Source organism: Pelophylax lessonae, assembly GCF_965119305.1.
Source record: "Pelophylax lessonae genome assembly, chromosome: 12".
Lineage (NCBI taxonomy): Eukaryota > Metazoa > Chordata > Amphibia > Anura > Ranidae > Pelophylax > Pelophylax lessonae.
This window is the reverse complement of record NC_138779.1, coordinates 31,687,627-31,707,658: the sequence shown is the minus strand read 5'-3', so window position 1 is coordinate 31,707,658 and position 20,032 is coordinate 31,687,627. Positions and strand designations below refer to the sequence as shown.

The window sequence follows — 20,032 nt, the reverse complement described above, 5'->3', positions numbered from 1 at the left end:
TAAAGGGCAGCGCGTTCTGTGCGTGTCAGGGAAGCGTGCGCGTGTTCCCAACATTCCTGGATGTAAACCGGGCCGAAATTCTATTCCAGTCTGTATTCCTAAGGGTCCTTTCACACAGGTGGTGCGCCCGACGGAGTCCGTTCTGCTCAGCGGGGGTTCGATCCGCCGATCCCTGCTGAGCAGGTGGATAACAGCTCCGTCTCCGCTTACTTTACAGAGAGGGAGCTGTCAGATCCCCGCTCTCCTCTATGGGAGATCGGATGAAAACGGACCGCCTGTCCGTTCTCCAGACGGATGGAAAATAGGGTTTCTATCCGTCCAGATTTCACAGATCGGATAGCAGCGGGTGTCAGCGGAGATGTCACCGCTGTCATCCGCCCCTCCATAGGGATGCATGGAGCATCCGATCAGGTCCACCTGAAAAACTGACAGGTGGATCGGATCGGAAAGCCTGTGTGAAAGGGACCGAACTCAGAAAAGTCCCGTCTATTGCTCCTCCAAGCCCCCAAATTCCTCTCTCTTTGCTGCTGTGATGTGACTTCCTGTTAGAGGGTGGCTACGTTCGTTCTCCATGGTCCCACTGTACGTAGGAATGTAGCCGCCTATCCTGAGATGGACTATGGGATGTGTAGTGTGCATGGAGCAGTGCACAGGACTGCAACTAACAGGCACTGCTTGCTCCAAACCAGTGGTCTCCAAACTGCGGCCCAGGGGCCAGATGCAACCCTTTGCATGCTTTTATCTGGCCTCTTGGGTACTATTTCATTCACTGACACCAATGATGGGGCACAATTGTTCCCAATGACACCAATGATGGGGCACTATTCCTCCCACTGACACCAATGATGGGGCAAAATTCCTCTCAATAACACCAACAATGGGGCCCAATGACACCAATTATAGGGTACAGTTCCTCCCAATGACACCGATGATGGGGCACTACTCCTCTCAATTTCAACAGTGGGGCACAATGACACCAATGATAGGGCACAGTTCCTCTCATAAACACCAACAATAGGGCGCAACGACACCAATAATTGGGCACAATTCTTACCAATGACACCAATGATGGGGCACAGTTCCTCTCAATGACACCAATGATGGGGCACAGTTCCTCTCAATGACACCAATGATGGGGCACAGTTCCTCTCAATGACACCAATGATGGGGCACAGTTCCTCTCAATGACACCAATGATGGGGCACAGTTTCTCTCAATGACATAAATGATGGGGCACAGTTCCTCTCAGTGACGCCAATGATGGGGCACAATTCCTCCCAATGATGGGGCACAGTTCCTCTCAAAAACACCAACAATGGGGCACAACGACACCAATAATTGGGCACAATTCCTCCCAATGTCACCAATGATGGGGCACTATTCCTATCAATAACACCAACAATGGGACAAATAACACCAATTATGGTGCACTATTCCTCCCACTGACACCAATGATGGGGCACTATTCCTCCCACTGACACCAATGATGGGGCACTATTCCTCCCACTGACACCAATGATGGGGCACTGTTCCTCCCACTGACACCATGGATGGGGCACTATTCCTCCCACTGACACCATGGATGGGGCACTATTCCTCCCACTGACACCAATGATGGGGCACTATTCCTCCCACTGACACCATGGATGGGGCACTATTCCTCCCACTGACACCAATGATGGGGCACTATTCCTCTCACTGACACCAATGATGGGACACTATTCCTCTCACTGACACCAATGATGGGATACCATTCCTCTCACTGACACCAATGATGGGGCACTATTCCTTTCACTGACACCAATGATGGGGCACTATTCCTCCCACTGACACCAATGATGGGGCACTGTTCCTCCCACTGACACCATGGATGGGGCACTATTCCTCCCACTGACACCATGGATGGGGCACTATTCCTCCCACTGACACCAATGATGGGGCACTATTCCTCCCACTGACACCATGGATGGGGCACTATTCCTCCCACTGACACCATGGATGGGGCACTATTCCTCCCACTGACACCAATGATGGGGCACTATTCCTCCCACTGACACCAATGATGGGGCACTATTCCTCTCACTGACACCAATGATGGGACACTATTCCTCTCACTGACACCAATGATGGGGCACTATTCCTTTCACTGACACCAATGATGGGCACTATTCCTCCCACTGACACCAAAGCTGGGGCATAGTTTACTCCAACTGATGCTGGGACATTTTTTACTCCCGACAACAACCGTCTGGCCCACTAAAGTCTGGACAGTAAGCTGTCCCTTTGTTTAAAAAGTTTGGAGACCCCCCTGCTCCAAACCAGCAGAAGTAAGGGGGAAAAAGGAGAGGTTCGGGAGCTCACATAGGATGTTCCATTTAACACAGTAAGGAAAAATCTCATGCAGAATAGATTACAGCACCATTAGGTAGTGGGTGTGCATGGATGATTTTTGAGGAATGAAGATGTTAGTTTCACTTTAAGGGTAGATTGAGATGTGCGTCTAAATCTCTCTTTCCTCTGAAACCCGATCCACATTTGGATTGCACATCAGAGCACTGATATGCGATGTGACACCTCCTCATCGCCTGTTTTACCTCCATTTTTTGCGACAAACGTTCCGCAATCCTGTGCACTGCAGGGGGGTGGGGGGATTGCTCCCCATTTGCCTGAGTGTGCTGCCCACAGATCGCTACATTTCGGGTAAGCCCCCTTTCACACCTGTGCGACTTGTCCTGCGACCTGGGACTACAGTTGCATGACAAGTCGTATCCCATGATTTCCAATGAATACTGTTCATATCCGTGCAACTTCAAGTTGCAACAACTTCAAAGTAGTCCCAGCACTACTTTGGTTTGACTTTGATGCTCTTTGAGGTCCATAGACATGGGCATTGCTGTAAGTGCAGTCAGAATTGCGGCAATATCGCACGACTTTTAGGTCACACAATTGTGAAAGGGGCCTAAACTGTGCCGCAGGCGGAAGTGACGCATCGTGACTGCGGCATGTAAACGCCCCTATTTGCTGCCTATTGCAGCTTAAGGGGAGGGGGGTTGTAGCATGGCAAAAACGCAGCTCAACTGCACATTTATGCGCCCCCCCCCCCAGCCACAAGTCTAAATGAGGCCTGAGGCTCCATTCACACAGTCACATGCGTCTTCTTTGCACGCAATGCAGGCTATGGCTGGCAGAAGATCCGGTGTAAAACACGCACCTAAAGAAAGCTCAACGTGGTTTATCTGAACTCGCACGATTTCAAAGCCGCATTTCAGTGCGAGTTGGGGGGCGAATTGAAAGAAATCTCTGCGGGTTCATAGTCATACACATATGTCTATTAAAGTCATCCCCAAAGTCGCCAAAAGCAGTGCAGGAACTTCTTTTGGAAATCGGTGCAATGCCGCAAAGTCGGCGTTGCATCATTTGGGAAGGTGCCATTGCTGTCAGTAGGCTGCAATTTGTTATGCGATTTGACTGGTCAAATCGCATGTCAAACCGCGCCAATGTGAACATGAGCTAATTGTCAAAGGTTAATTTAACGAGCTGATTGGCTGCCATGCACAGCTGCACCAGATTCTGAGTGCTCCAGGTTTAGGCTCCATTCACACTTGTGCGCCTTGTCATGCAACTTTGGACATCAAGTCGTTCCCCATGTTTTTCAATGATAACCATTCATATATGTGCGACTTAAAATTGCAGCGACTTCATAGTAGTTCATGCACTATTTTGGTCCGACTTTCATGCAACTTGTGGGCCATAGACTTCAATTTTAACCCTCAAAAATTACATGAAATTCGCACCTGAATGTTATACAATGCAACAGTTGTCCATTTTCACTGGGCAAAGCCAAAGTCGCATCCAATTCACACCCATCCAATGTTGCATCACAACATTGCATCGCATTACTCCAAAGTTGGTGCAGTTTTGGAATTGTACAAGTGTGAATGGAGCCTTATTAACTTTCCCCCACTGTGTGGGCGTGTACAATCTGCAGACCTCGCTGGGTCCCGCCTTTTATTATATGTTGCTGCCCAAGGCAGACATTTTTGTTTGTAGACTCAGCTGTGTGTGTAGGGCCCCATTGATTCTTCATTGGTTCCCCTTTGATTCCTCAGTGGTTCCCCATTGATTCTCCTTTGGTTCCCCATTGGTTCCCTATTGATTCTCCTTTTATTCCCTATTGATTCCCCATTGGTTCCCCATTGATTCCATATTGATTTTCCTTTGGTTCCCCATTGATTCTCCTTTGGTTCGATATTGATTCCCCATTGGTTCCCCATTGATTCTCCATTGGTTCCCCATTGATTCTCCTTTGGTTCGCCATTGATTCTCCAATGATTTCCCATTGATTCTCCTTTGGTTCCCCATTGATTCTCCTTTGGTTCGATACTGATTCCCCATTGGTTCCCCATTGATTCTCCTTTGGTTTGCCATTGATTCTCCAATAATTCCCCATTGGTTCCCCATTGATTCTCCTTTGGTTCCCCATTTATTCTCCTTTGGCTCCACATTCTTTCCCCATTTATTCTCCTTTGGTTCAATATTGATAACCCATTGGTTCCCCAGTGATTCACCATTGATTCTCCAATGATTCCCCATTGGTTCCCCATTGATTCTCCTTTGGTTTGCTATTGATTCTCCAATGATTCCCCATTGGTTCCCCATTGATTCTCCTTTGGTTCCCCATTGATTCTCCAATGATTCCCCATTGATTCTTCTTTGGTTCCCCATTGATTCTCCTTTGGTTCGCCATTGATTCTCCAATGATTCCCCATTGATTCTCCTTTGGTTCCCCATTTATTCTCCTTTGGCTCCACATTCTTTCCCCATTGATTCTCCTTTGGTTCAATACTGATAACCCATTGGTTCCCCAGTGATTCACCATTGATTCTCCTTTGGTTTGCCATTGATTCTCCAATGATTCCCCATTGGTTCCCCATTGATTCTCCTTTGGTTTGCTATTGATTCTCCAATGATTCCCCATTGGTTCCCCATTGATTCTCCTTTGGTTCCCCATTGATTCCCCATTGATTCTTCTTTGGTTCCCCATTGATTCTCCTTTGGTTCGCCATTGATTCTCCAATGATTCCCCATTGGTTCCCCATTGATTCTTCTTTGGTTCCCCATTGATTCTCCTTTAGTTCCGCATTGATTACCCATTGATTCTCCAATGATTCCGCATTGGTTCCCCATTGATTCTCATTTGGTTTCCCATTGATTCTCTTTTGATTCCCATGGCCCCTAGTTTAAATGCATAGAAAATGGGGCGCTGTACACATCTAAACACTGCGTTTCAGACGCCCCTGTGAATGAGCGCTTAGATGTTGTAGAGGCACAGCGACCGATTTCACATTACAACAAAGCTGGCCGCACACTGTTAGATTTCTTCCATTGAGCCTAGATTCACACTAGTGCGTGCGTAACACCTCATGTGATTCGCTTAAATCGCATCGCATCAGCACCAAAATGGTGCAAGACCCTTTTTTTCTGCACCTGATTTGCATCAAATAAGTGTTCACACCCATGCAACGTGATTCTGGCAATCAAACTGCGTTTTGAAATCTGTTTCGGGGTGTCGGTAATCTAACAATGACACCTGCAGCAGATCGCATGGATGCCGTGCGATTGAAGTGGGGTGCAAGAAACGCATAGGATTCACTGTATTTCTCGCATCGCATAGTGTGAACAAGGGCTCAGTCTGAGAACCGAACAAAAAAGATTGAACAAGTTCCTTGATCTACCCTAAAGCTGGCCATGTACCGGTAGAATTCTGTTCGAATGCTTGTATGGAAATGCTGAAAAATCAGTCGTCTGTACATTCGATCTTGCCATCATTTTGTTAAAGAAAATGGGATCCCAGACATTGAACGGCTTTCATCACAAGATTTTCCCAAAGGAATTTCACATTTACATTATGAAGGAACGTTTCCCATCCCGCTCCTATCAGTTTTCCTGTCAGTAGGACTGAAAACGATCGTCGATCTGAGCCCACTAACCATTAGAAAGGTGAAGGAATGTTCTGAAAATGAACACTTTTTATAGGAAGTTGTACCAGTGTATGGCCAGCTTAATGGACGTGGATGACCAAGTTCTCCCGGATAGCCGGCCCCAGATACAGAATCTGTATAATCAACTATTTGTGGGCACTGAGGGCTCAAGGGACCCCACAACAAATACTGGGTGTGGGGCAGCTGCCCCCTTTGTCCTGTGTTAAAGACTGCCATGCCCGGCTCCTTTGATTTTTTAAGTGTGGGGGGGGGGGGGGCAGTGAATGTTGGCGATTCACCATGAACAGGTTGAGATTCACACAGCGTACAGCCAGCTTTACATGGACTTCATCACCATACAAAACTAGGATGGGGACAGACTACAGAGATAACGATGGGGGAGGGGGAGGGCACAGCAGGGGGTTGTCCTGAAATACTGGAGGAGATGATATATGTGCAGCTCAATGAATACAATGTAGCAAGTTTTTCAAACACATGACATTGACTTTTTTTTTTTGGTTGGAGTAAGAGAGAGTTGTAACCCCTGTCTGTGTCCCATTGGGAGATTTCCATTGACTTCCTGTCCCATAGCCCAAAACAGGAAGTGAGAGGAAATCCCTCCACAGTGGGGGAATCCCAGAACTAGTGTCCCCATTGGAAGTTTTCCCCTCCATTCCTGTTCAGGGGACAACCCAAAATTTGGGATTTTCTTTCACTCTCGGTGATAACAGTCACCAGGACAAATCGAGAGGGTGAATCTCACTAACGGAGGCACAGACAGCAATAAAAACCTGACAGGGGTTCTAATCCCTCTTCACTCTGTCCAAAACTAAAACAAAGCCTAGCAGACCCCACCCACTACAGGCTGCCCATAGATAATGACAGGAGGGGGCGGAGACAAGGCCAGTCCCCCTTCACAAGGAGCGGCAGCTTATCATATACATTGGGAGCGTTGCATGTGATTGTTCATTCTCTAAAAAGTGATTCATAGCTAGACAGCTGCCAACAGGTGTTCAGGAGGCGATCCTAATGTCACAGCCATAGAGAGCCATTATTCCATCTGTGGAGAGATTGATTGCTATTCTTAGCGATTATTCACCATTCATATTAGTATTGTGATTGAACTTCTAAAATGCACCCCTGTTCTAATACTTTTACACTTCTGAGTAACAGCGCCCCTAGTGGTCACCCCTGTGTGCTCCTGCATCAGCAATGTTCTAGTACTTTTACACACCTGAGTAAGGATGCCCCCAGTGGTCACCCCTGTGCACTTCTGCACCAGCAACATTATACTAGTTCTACACTCCTGAAGAACAGCTCCCCTAGTGTTCACCCCTGTACTCTCCTGTACAGCAATGTTCTAGTAGTTCTACACTCTGTCCTGAGTAACAGCGCACCTAGTGGTAACCTCTGTGTGCTTCTGCACCAGCAATGTTCTAGCAGTTCTACACTCCTGATTAACAGCGCCCCCCAATGGTCACCCCTGTGCTCTCCTGTACCAGCAATGTTCTAGTAGTTCCACACTCCAAGTAACAGCGCCCCCAGTGGTCATCCCTGTGTGCTCCTGCACCAGTAATGTACTAGTACTCGTACACTCCTGAGTAACAGCGCCCTCAGTGGTCACCCCTGTGCTCTCCTGCACCAGCAATGTTCTAGTAGTTCCACACTCCAAGTAACAGCGCCCCCAGTGGTCACCCCAGTGTACTCCTGCACCAGCAATGTTCTAGTAGTTCTACACTCCTTAGTAACAGCGCCCCTAGTGGTCACCCCTATGTGCTCCTGCACCATTAATGTTCTAGTAGTGTTACAGTGCAAGTAACAGCACCCCTAGTGGTCAGCCCTGTGTGCTCCTGCTACAGCAATGTTCTAGTAGTTCTACATTCCTGAGTAACAGCGCCCCAGTGGTCACCCGTGTACTTCTGCACCAGCAATGTTCTAGTAGTTCTACACTCCTGAGTAACAGCGCCCCTAGTGGTCACCCCTGTGCTCTCCTGCACCTGCAAAGTTCAAGTAGTTCCACGCTTCTGAATAACAGCGCCCCTAGTGGTCACCCCTGTGTGTTCCTGCACCAGTAATATTCTAGTAGTATTTCAGTCCAAGTAACAGCACCCCTAGTGGTCACCCCTGTGTGCTCCTGCACCTGCAATGTTCAAGTAGTTCCACACTTCTGAGTAACAGCGCCCCTAGTGGTCACCCCTGTGTATTCTTACACCAGTAATGTTCTAGTAGTTCTACATTCCCGAGTAACAGCGCCCCTAGTGGTCACCCCTGTGTACTCCTGCACCAGTAATGTTCTAGTACTTGTACACTCCTCAGTACCAGCGCCCCCAGTGGTCACCCCTGTGTGCTCCTGCACCAGCAATTTCTAGTAGTTCTACACTCCTGAGTAACAGCGCCCCTAGTGGTCACCCATGTGTGTTCCTGCACCAGTAATATTCTAGTAGTATTACAGTCCAAGTAACAGCACCCCTAGTGGTCACCCCTGTGCTCTCCTGCACCAGCAATGTTCTATCAGTTCTACACTTCTGAGTAACAGCGCCCCTAGTGGTCACCCCTGTGCTCTCCTGCACCAGCAATGTTCTATCAGTTCTACACTTCTGAGTAACAGCGCCCCTAGTGGTCACCCCTGTGCTCTCCTGCACCAGCAATGTTCTATCAGTTCTACACTTCTGAGTAACAGCGCCCCTAGTGGTCACCCCTGTGTACTCCTGCACCAGCAATGTTCTAGTACTTGTACACTCCTGAGTACCAGCGCCCCCAGTGGTCACCCCTGTGTGCTCCTGCACCAGCAATTTCTAGTAGTTCTACACTCCTGAGTAACAGCGCCCCTAGTGGTCACCCATGTGTACTTTTGCACTAGCAATGTTCTAGCAGTTCTACACTCCTGAGTAACAGCGCCCCCCAATGGTCACCCCTGTGCTCTCCTGCACCAGCAATGTTCTAGTTGTTCTACACTCCTGCGTAACAGCACCCCCAGTATTCACTCCTGTGTGCTCCTGCACCAGCAATGTTCTAGTTATGTTACAGTCCAAGTAACAGCGCCCCCAGTGGTCACCCCTGTGTACTCCTGCACCAGCAATGCTCAAGTAGTGTTATACTCCTGAGTAACAGCACCCCTAGTGGTCACCCCTGTGTACTCCTGCACAAGTAATGTTCTAGTAGTTCTGCACTCCTAAATAACAGCGCCCCCAGTGGTCACCTCTGTGTGCTCCTGCACCAGCAATGTTCTAGTAGTTCTACACTCCTGAGTAACAGTGCCCCCAGTGGTCACCCCTGTGTACTCTTACACCAGCAATGTTCTAGTAGTTCTACACTCCTGAGTAACAGCGCCCCCAGTGGTCACCTCTGTGTACTCTTACACCAGCAATGTTCTAGTAGTTCTACACTCCTGAGCAACAGCGCCCCTAGTGGTCACTCCTGTGTACTCCTGCACCAGCAATGTTCTAGTAGTTCTACACTCCTGAGTAACAGCTCGCCTAGTGGTCACTCCTGTGTGCTCCTGCACCAGCAATGTTCTAATGGTTCTACACTCCTGAGTAACAGCTCCCCTAGTGGTCACCCCAGTGTACTCCTGCACCAGCAATGTTCTAGTAGTTCTACACTCCTGAGTAACAGCGCCAGCGCCCCTAGTGGTCACCCCTGTGTACTCCTGCACAAGTAATGTTCTAGTAGTTCTGCACTCCTAAATAACAGCGCCCCCAGTGGTCACCTCTGTGTGCTCCTGCACCAGCAATGTTCTAGTAGTTCTACACTCCTGAGTAACAGTGCCCCCAGTGGTCACCCCTGTGTACTCTTACACCAGCAATGTTCTAGTAGTTCTACATTCCTGTGTAACAGTGCCCCTAGTGGTCACCCCAGTGTGCTCCTGCACCAGCAATGTTCTAGTAGCTCTACACTCCTGAGTAACAGTGCCCCCAGTGGTCACCCCTGTGTGCTCCTGCACCAGCAATGTTCTAGTACAGTGATGGGGAACCTTGGCACCCCAGATGTTTTGGAACTACATTTCCCATGATGCTCAACTACACTGCAGAGTGCATGAGCATCATGGGAAATGTAGTTCCAAAACATCTGGGGTGCCAAGGTTCACCATCACTGTTCTAGTAGTTCCACACTCCAAGTAACAGCGCCCCTAGTGGTCACCCCAGTGTACTCCTGCACCAGCAATGTTCTAGTAGTTCTACACTCCTGAGTAACAGCGTCCCTAGTGGTCACTCCTGTGTGCTCCTGCACCAGCAATGTTCTAGTAGTTCTACACTCCTGAATAACAGCACCCCCAGTGGTCACCCCTGTGCCTGACTCCCCGCTCCATCAGGCTCCTACACTCTCCTCAAAGCTTCGGTCAGTGGGCGGAGTCTCGGTGCCATAGGTACAATGCAGGGCTATGAACCCTGTATTATCCATGGAGGGGATTTGTGAGAACATTCATGTATTGTTTGTCTTCCAGAAAAAAAGTATAATTATCTGCAGCAGCCACCATTGTATTCTCCGGGGCCCCGCCCTTCAGATAAGATATAATTGTCGGGGGTTGTATCAGCAAAAATCACGATTTTATCGCATGTGAGAAATATAAAATATCTCCGTACAGAAGGGGTGAGAGCGTTACCAAGATGTGTCTGTGCCCCGCCCCATCACTGACACCCTGGGGAGAGGCGGGGCCAATCACAGCCCTCCATTGGCTTTAAATTCATCCGTCATAGTGGCCATACACTATACAATCTGATTGTACAATCCCTTTATGGCGGCCATACACTATACAATCTGATTGTACAATCGTCTTTAGATCTGCCATACTATATGTAGTGTGAGGTCCTACCTGATTGGATACAGAGTCAGAGTATGAATTAAGGAGATTGTGCAACCAGATTGTATAGTGTATGGCTGTCATGAAGGAGATTGTAGAGTGTATGGATGAAGAGATATGAAAGGTGTGATGATAGAAGAGTGAGTGATAAATAATCATTCGTCTGCTGTGTCATAATACAGGATGTTGTGGTCGTAGTTATAGTTCTGTGTGAAAACGGAAATAAGGAGGTAACGTTTATTATATGTAAGAGTGTATGGGAGGACAATACTGCAACCTGCTATACAGCCCATCCACCCATCCCTCATCCAACCACTCATCCATCCAACCACTCATCCATCCATCCATCCATCCCTTCATCCATCCATCCCCTCATCCATCCATCCACTTATCCATCCATCCAACCACTCATCCATCCCCTCATCCACCCATCCATCCCTTCATCCATCCATCCACTCATCCATCCATCCATCCACCCCCCTCATCCATCCATCCCTTCATCCATCCATCCCCTCATCCATCCACTCACCCATCCATCCATCCATCCATCCATCCATCCATCCAGTGCAGGGACTGTGTAGGGACACTAATGTGGGACAGTGCAGCGGCTGTGTAGGGAGACTGATGTAGGACAGTGTAGGGACATGGACTGTGCAGGGACTGTAGCGTTGTCCTGGCCTGGCAGTGAAGGTGGAAGGACAGCAGCGTGTATGTTGTGTTTGGGAATGTGCTGTGCCGGTCCCGCCTCCAGTGTCAGGGACTGTGTAGGGACAGTGATGTAGGACAGTGCAGGGACTGTGGAAGGACAGTAGCGTGTGTTGTGTTTGGGAATGTTCAGCACCGGGTCCCGCCTCCAGTGTCAGGGACTGTGTAGGGACAGTGATGTAGGACTGTGCAGGGACAGTGAAGGTGGAAGGACAGCAGCGTGTGTTATGTTTGGGAATGTTCAGCACCGGGTCCCGCCTCCAGTGTCAGGGACTGTGTAGGGACAGTGATGTAGGACTGTGTAGGGACAGTGATGTAGGGACAGTGCAGGGACTGTGTAGGGACAGTGATGTAGGGACAGTGATGAAGGACAGTGCAGGGACTGTGTAGGGACAGTGATGTAGGGACAGTGCAGGGACTGTGTAGGGACAGTGATGTAGGACTGTGCAGGGACAGTGATGTAGGGACAGTGCAGGGACTGTGTAGGGACAGTGATGTAGGGACAGTGATGAAGGACAGTGCAGGGACTGTGTAGGGACAGTGATGTAGGGACAGTGATGAAGGACAGTGCAGGGACTGTGTAGGGACAGTGATGTAGGACAGTGCAGGGACTGTGGAAGGACAGCAGCGTGTGTTGTGTTTGGGAATGTTCAGCACCGGGTCCCGCCTCCAGTGTCAGGGACTGTGTAGGGACAGTAATGTAGGACTGTGCAGGGACAGTGATGTAGGACAGTAATGTAGGACTGTGCAGGGACAGTGATGTAGGACAGTAATGTAGGACTGTTTAGGGACAGTGATGTAGGACTGTGCAGGGACAGTGAAGGTGGAAGGACAGCAGCGTGCGTTATGTTCAGCACCGGGTCCCGCCTCCAGTGTCAGGGACTGTGTAGGGACAGTGATGTAGGACTGTGTAGGGACAGTAATGTAGGACTGTTTAGGAACAGTGATGTAGGACTGTAATGTAGGACTGTGCAGGGACAGTGATGTAGGACTGTGCAGGGACAGTGATGTAGGACTGTGCAGGGACAGTGAAGGTGGAAGGACAGCAGCGTGTGTTATGTTTGGGAATGTGTCAGTCCCGCCTCCAGTGTCAGGGACTGTGAAGCTGGAAGAAGCCTGTAGAGCAGGAAGGACGGCCCCTGTAGCAGCGACACCCTGATAGGGCAGCCTGGCTGTGTGTAAAGTCTATGCTGGGATCTGCTTCACTTCTCCTCCAGCTCAGAGAGGGAAGCACAGCCAGGGACTGGGACAGGGACACCCTCTGATCTTTCACCTGCCCCTCTAGCCAGTTGGTAAGGCCAGGAGGAGGAGGCGTTGCCATCTCTGCTGTGCCAATCCTATGCGCCCGCCTGCTCTCCGCTGACAGAGCTCCCACCGACACGCACAGTGACATCAGTCATACAACTTGTGATCCGGGAAGCCAATCTGCCTCAATTAGATTTTAATTAAGTATTATGAAAGTTGATTATTTAAGTGAATTCAGCTTTGGATTCTCTGACTATGGTGAGTACCCGGCACTTGCCCGGCTCTTCTTTATCCTGAAGTGTGCGTGAACTTTAAATAAAAGCCTCTTCTCTCTGTCTGTTCCGATTGTGTTTCTTCCTGACTCGCTGCTGTTGTTTCAGTCTGACTAGAGCCATTGTTTGCCGTCACTTTCTGTTTAGCTTTATATAGTAATGAGCTCAGAGGCAGCCTGGACCGGCACTGCTGCTGCTGCTCTCAGCAAACTTTCATCAAGTGTTGGCATTATTGGAGAGCCAACCTTCAGCTGGCAGTGCCACTCCGGGCTCTGGACCGTCCAGCGCCGGCCACTCTGCTCCTTACACTCCGTCCCTTCCCCGTGTGTTTGTTGAAGGATGATAATGGTTTCCCCCGGAGGTGATCGCAGGCTGCCCGATCAATGTCTTCTTCTTCTTTTTGTACCTTTTGTTGTGTTTGTGGACTTCTGCTGTGTAAGACGAAACTCTGCTCTTTGTTGTTGATCCCATTCTACCGAGCTGGCATGCCGAGTCCCGCATGCCGGTCCTTCCATAGTCAGGGCTGAATAAAGACGTTTGAATTTCATTGAGTTTTAGTTAAAGCTTCTCATCCGCTGGTAGTTGTGGAGTTAAGGATGAATATAGACTGTGAAGTTTAATTGGGTCTTCCTCTAAAGCTACCTATCCACCAGTACTTATAGAGTTAAGATTCAATGTAGACTTTAGTATTTAATTGGGTCTTATGCTACTCATCCACTGGCACTTATAGAGTTAAGTTTGAATATAGAGAATAGAATTACATTGAGATTCAACTTATGCTGCTCATCTACTGGCACTTATAGAGTTAAGATTCAATGTAGACTTTATAATGTAATTGGGTCTCATGCTACTCATCTACTGGCACTTATAGAGTTAAGTTTGAATATAGAGAATAGAGTTACATTGAGATTCAACGTATGCTACTCATCTACTGGCACTTGTAGAGTTAAGATTCAATGTAAACTTTATAATGTAATTGGGTCTCATGCTACTCATCCACTGGCACTTATAGAGTTAAGTTTGAATATAGAGAATAGAATTACATTGAGATTCAATTAAAGCCACCTATGCACCAGCACTTATAGAGTTAAGATTGAATGTAGACTTTAGAATTAAATTGGGTGTTATGCTACTCATCCACTGGCGCTTATAGAGTTAAGTTTTAATATAGAGAATAGAATTACATTAAGATTCAACTTATGCTACTCATCCACTGGCACGTATAGAGTTAATATTCAATGTAAACTTTAGAATTTAATTGGGTCTCATGCTACTCATCTACTGGCGCTTATAGAGTTAAGGTTGAATATAGAGAGTAGAATTACATTGAGGTTCAACTGAAGCTACCTATCCACCAGCACGTATAGAGTTAAGATTGAATGTAGACTTTAGAATTAAATTGGGTCTCATGCTACTCATCCACTGGCACTTATAGAGTTAAGTTTGAATATAGAGAATAGAATTACATTAAGATTCAACTTATGCTACTCATCCACTGGCACGTATAGAGTTAAGATTGAATATGGACTTTAGAATTAAATTGGGTGTTATGCTACTCATCCACTGGCGCTTATAGAGTTAAGATTGAATGTACACTTTAGAATGTAATTGGGTTTCATGCTACTCATCCACTGGCATTTATAGAGTTAAGGTGGTATATTGACTATAAAAAATTACATTGAGATTCATCTAAATCTACCCACCCTCCAGCACTTATAGAGTTAAGATTAAATACAGACATTAGAATTGAATTGAGTCTCACCTAAATCTATTCACCCATTGGTAGTTCTAGAGTTAAGATTGAATATAGACTTTAGAATTGAATTGGGTCTCATCTAACGCTACCCATCCACTGGCACTTACAGAGTTAAGATTGAATGTAGACTTTAGAATCGAATTGGGTCTCATCTAACGCTACCCATCCACTGGCACTTATAGAGTGAAGGTTGAATGTAGACTGTAGAGTTTAATTGGGTCTTCATCTAAAGCTACTCATCCACTGGTACTCAAAGAGTTAAGATTGAAATGCTGCCTATCCACCTGTACTTATAGAGTTAGGATATAATACAGACATTAGAATTGAAATGGGTCTCATTGAAAGCTACCCATCCACCAGTACTTATAGAGTTAAGGTTAAATATATAGACAGTAGAATTTAATTGGGTCTTCATCCAAAGCTTCTCATGCACTGGTACTGAAAGAGTTACGGTTAAATAAAGACTGTGGAGTTGCATTACTCATACACCAGTTGTACATAGTTAGGTTTGAATATAGATTGTAGAATGTTATTGTGTCCCAGTTAAAGCTTGCCATCCACCAGCAGTTATAGAGTTAAGTTTGTTGCATATACACCGTAGGATTTAACTGAGTCCTACCTAAAGCTACTCACCTGCCAGTCGTTACAGAGTTAAGAATGAGTATAGACAGTCTAAAATTAATTGAATCCCATGTAAATCAATCCACTGGCAGTTATGGAGTTAAGTTTGAATATAGACATTTGTATTTAATTGAGTCCCATCTAAAGCTAACCACTCAGCAGCACTTATAGAGTTAAGTTTGAATATAGACAGCAGGGTTTCTAAATCTACCCATACACTAGTTCTAAAGCTGTCCTTCCACCAGCAGTTATAGGGTTAAGTTTCAATATAGACAGTAGAATTTCATTGAGTCCCATCTAAAGCTGTCCTTCCGGCAGTTACGGGGTTAATTTACAGTATAAACAGTAGAATTTCATTGAGTCCCATGTAAAGCTGTCCTTCTACCAGCAGTTATGGAGTTAAAGGTTGAACATAGACAGTAGCATTTCACTGAGTCCCATCTAAAGCTGTCCTTCCACCGGCAGTTACGGGGTTAAGTTACAGTATAGACAGTAGGGTTTCATTGAGTCCCATCTAAAGCTGTCCTTCCACCAGCAGTTATGGGGTTAAAGGTTGAACATTAGTAGAACGTTCCTGCAGAAGTTGTGGAAAATCGTTGATGGGATGTTCTATCTCGCTATCTCCACTCATTTAACCCTTCAATGCAGTGTAGTAGAAGGGAATCTCAGACGTATTGTACAGGTTGTACCTGAACATACACATTACAATAAGTTCGATTTTTTTTTTGAATGAAAGCCACATTCACAGTTAGAATTTCATTAGTTCAAGAAAAATTGGCCATCCCGTCCCTCCAAATTTGCTCGAAATTTGATCATTGACTTAACCCTTTAGATAGCCAAACTGAACTATAAGGAATTTATTATTCTTTATTTATCGGGAGTCTACTGGTGTATGGGCAGCTTTGGGATTTGGATTGCTTTGTCCTACTTGTGATCAGGTTGATAATGATGCCGGCGGGTCGGTGTGTCTAACTTTCCTGCAGAGCGGTGGTGGTGGGGCTCCGGGGTGCAAAAGGCGGTGGTGGTGGGGCTCCGGGATGCAGAGCAGTGGTGGTGGTGGCGGGGCTCCGGGGTGCAGAGCGGTGGTGGCGGGGCTCCGGGGTGCAGAGCGGTGGTGGTGGTGGCGGGGCTCCGGGGTGCAGAGCGGTGGTGGCGGGGCTCCGGGGTGCAGAGCGGTGGTGGTGGTGGCGGGGCTCCGGGGTGCAGAGCGGTGGTGGTGGTGGCAGGGCTCCGGGGTGCAGAGCGGTGGCGGCGGGGCTCCGGGGTGCAGAGCGGTGGTGTTGGCAGCGGGGCTCCGGGGTGCAGAGCGGTGGTGGTGGGGCTCCGGGGTGCAGAGCGGTGGCGGCGGGGCTCCGGAGTGCAGAGCGGTGGTGTTGGCAGCGGGGCTCCGGGGTGCAGAGCGGTGGCGTTGGCAGCGGGGCTCCGGGGTGCAGAGCGGTGGTGTTGGCAGCGGGGCTCCGGGGTGCAGAGCGGTGGTGTTGGCAGCGGGGCTCTGGGGTGCAGGGAGGAGGACGGGATAATAAATGTTCCGTTCATCACACCTTCTGGTACTTCAGGTTTTATTTCATATCTGTGTAACCTTAAAAGAATGTCATTAATTTGGGACGAGGCAGTGCCTGTGACGGGGGAGGGGGGGGGGTCATCACAGGTTGATGATATTTGGGGAGGGACGGTGTACAGATGGAAGGGGGTCCAGGTGTGTTGCAGGAGACGGGGCAGGCGGTGGCAGTTGAACCTTGCAGGCATTGTCTGGGAACGGTCGCAGCACATGGCTCAGGGTTTCCGTGGTGACTGTGATCACACCCTGGAGATCGTTCCATTTCACCATAAGACAAAACAGCGATGAAACTGTCTGTACAGCTCACAACACCGAGCCCCCCCACCCCTCAAACTCCACACCACCCAACAATCAGAACAAGTCATCTATACCACCCTGCACCCTTCATAGTGTACAGTCCTGGGCAACTCACACTTTACACCTCTGTAACTGTCACTTGTACCCCCCTCCTCCTCCCCCTCCTGGACTCTCGTGTAACACTGGCACACACAAACCCTCCAGACACCAATCAGGTGTGTACCCACTGCAACAAGTTGGGGGTCACAGGACTTGTTTTATACATTGTGATACTTGCTATGTATTTTTATACTTGTACATACATTTTAATGCTTTGTATATACTGCGATACTTGTGATGTTGGAGCTGTGATACTGTATACATTGTGTGTTACTTGTACACATTGTGTGATACATTGTGATTCTTTTATACATTGTGTGATTCTTTTATACATTGTGTGATACATTGTGATACTTGTATACATTATGTGATACTTGTATACATTATGCGATACATTGTGATAGTTGTATACATTGTAATACCTGTGATGTTGGAGCTGTGATACTGTATACATTGGGTGATACTTGTACACATTGTGTGATACATTGTGATTCTTTTATACATTGTGTGATTACTTTATACCTTGTGATACTTGTATACATTATGCAATACATTGTGATAGTTGTATACATTGTAATACCTGTGATGTTGGGGCTGTGATACTTCTATACATTGTGCTACACATTTTTATACTTGTATATATTGTGTGATACAATGTGATACCTGTATACTCTGTGTGATACATTGGGATACTTATATACTTTGCAGTACACAATGTTATACCTGTGATGCTGGGGCTGTGATACTTCTATACATTGTGTTATACATCATGATATCCATGATGTTGGGGCTTTGATACTTTTATACTTTGGAGGGGATAAATTGTGATACTTGTATACATTGTGTTATACATTGTAATACTTGTATACATTATGTGATATATTGTGATACATTTTGATACCTTTATACATTGTGTGATACACTGCGTTATACACTGTAATACTTATATACATTATGTTTGTAATACTTGTATACATTGTGTGATACATTGTAAAACTTGCATACATTCTGTGATACATTTTAATACATGTATACATTGTTTGGTATATTTTGATTCTTGTATACATTGTGTGATACATAGTAATACTTGTATAAAGTGTTGTAGGTGTGAGGTTGAGGCTGTGATCCTTCTATACATTGTTGTAGGTGTGAGGCTGTGATCCTTCTATACATTGTTGTAGGTGTGAAGTTAAAGCTGTGATCCTTGTATACAGTGTTGTAGGTGTGAGGTTGAGGCTGTGATCCTTGTATACATTGTTGTAGGTGTGAGGCTGAGGCTGTGATCCTTCTATACAGTGTTGTAGGTGTGAGGCTGAGGCTGTGATCCTTCTATACAGTGTTGTAGGTGTGAGGCTGAGGCTGTGATCCTTGTATACATTGCTGTAGGTGTGAGATTGAGGCTGTGATCCTTCTATACAGTGTTGCAGGTGTGAGGCTGAGGCTGTGATCCTTCTATACAGTGTTGTAGGTGTGAGGTTGAGGCTGTGATCCTTGTATACATTGCTGTAGGTGTGAGGCTGAGGCTGTGATCCTTGTATACAGTGTTGTAGGTGTAAGGTTGAGGCTGTGATCCTTGTATACATTGCTGTAGGTGTCAGGCTGAGGCTGTGATCCTTGTATACAGTGTTGTAGGTGTAAGGTTGAGGCTGTGATCCTTGTATACATTGCTGTAGGTGTCAGGCTGAGGCTGTGATCCTTGTATAAAGTGTTGTAGGTGTGAGGTTGAGGCTGTGATCCTTGTATACATTGCTGTAGGTGTCAGGCTGAGGCTGTGATCCTTGTATACATTGCTGTAGGTGTGAGGCTGAGGCTGTGATCCTTCTATATGTTGTTGTAGGTGTGAGGTTGAGGCTGTGATCCTTCTATACATTGTTGTAGGAGTGAGGCTGAGGCTGTGATCCTTGTATACAGTGTTGTAGGTGTGAGGTTGAGGCTGTGATCCTTGTATACATTGCTGTAGGTGTCAGGCTGAGGCTGTGATCCTTGTATACATTGCTGTAGGTGTGAGACTGAGGCTGTGATCCTTCTATACAGTGTTGTAGGTGTGAGGTTGAGGCTGTGATCCTTCTATACATTGTTGTAGGTGTGAGGCTGAGGCTGTGATCCTTCTATACAGTGTTGTAGGTGTGAGGCTGAGGCTGTGATCCTTCTATACAGTGTTGTAGGTGTGAGGTTGAGGCTGTGATCATTCTATGTATTGTTGTAGGTGTGAGGCTGAGGCTGTGATCCTTCTATACATTGTTGTAGGTGTGAGGCTGAGGCTGTGATCCTTCTATACAGTGTTGTAGGTGTGAGGCTGAGGCTGTGATCCTTCTATACATTGTTGTAGGTGTGAGGCTGAGGCTGTGATCCTTCTATACATTGTTGTAGGTGTGAGGCTGAGGCTGTGATCCTTGTATACAGTGTTGTAGGTGTGAGGTTGAGGCTGTGATCCTTGTATACATTGCTGTAGGTGTCAGGCTGAGGCTGTGATCCTTGTATACATTGCTGTAGGTGTGAGACTGAGGCTGTGATCCTTCTATGCAGTGTTGTAGGTGTGAGGTTGAGGCTGTGATCCTTCTATACATTGTTGTAGGTGTGAGGCTGAGGCTGTGATCCTTCTATACAGTGTTGTAGGTGTGAGGTTGAGGCTGTGATCCTTCTATACATTGTTGTAGGTGTGAGGCTGAGGCTGTGATCCTTCTATACAGTGTTGTA

General features: G+C 47.1%; 1 protein-coding gene across 5 annotated transcripts in view; it reads left to right on the top strand.

Annotated features, from left to right (window-relative positions):
- CASZ1 (castor zinc finger 1) overlaps positions 1-20,032 on the top strand; it is a 336,500-nt gene that overhangs the window by 214,557 nt on the left and 101,911 nt on the right. Inside the window, exon 1 of one of the 5 annotated variants that reach the window (XM_082274518.1) lies at positions 12,658-12,990. The exons of the other annotated variants lie outside the window; for them this stretch is intronic. Coding sequence (XP_082130644.1) covers positions 12,942-12,990 — 49 coding nt within the window. The 5' untranslated portion in view covers positions 12,658-12,941. Of the gene's footprint in view, positions 1-12,657; positions 12,991-20,032 lie in introns of those variants that run through there. 5 annotated transcript variants of the gene reach the window in all.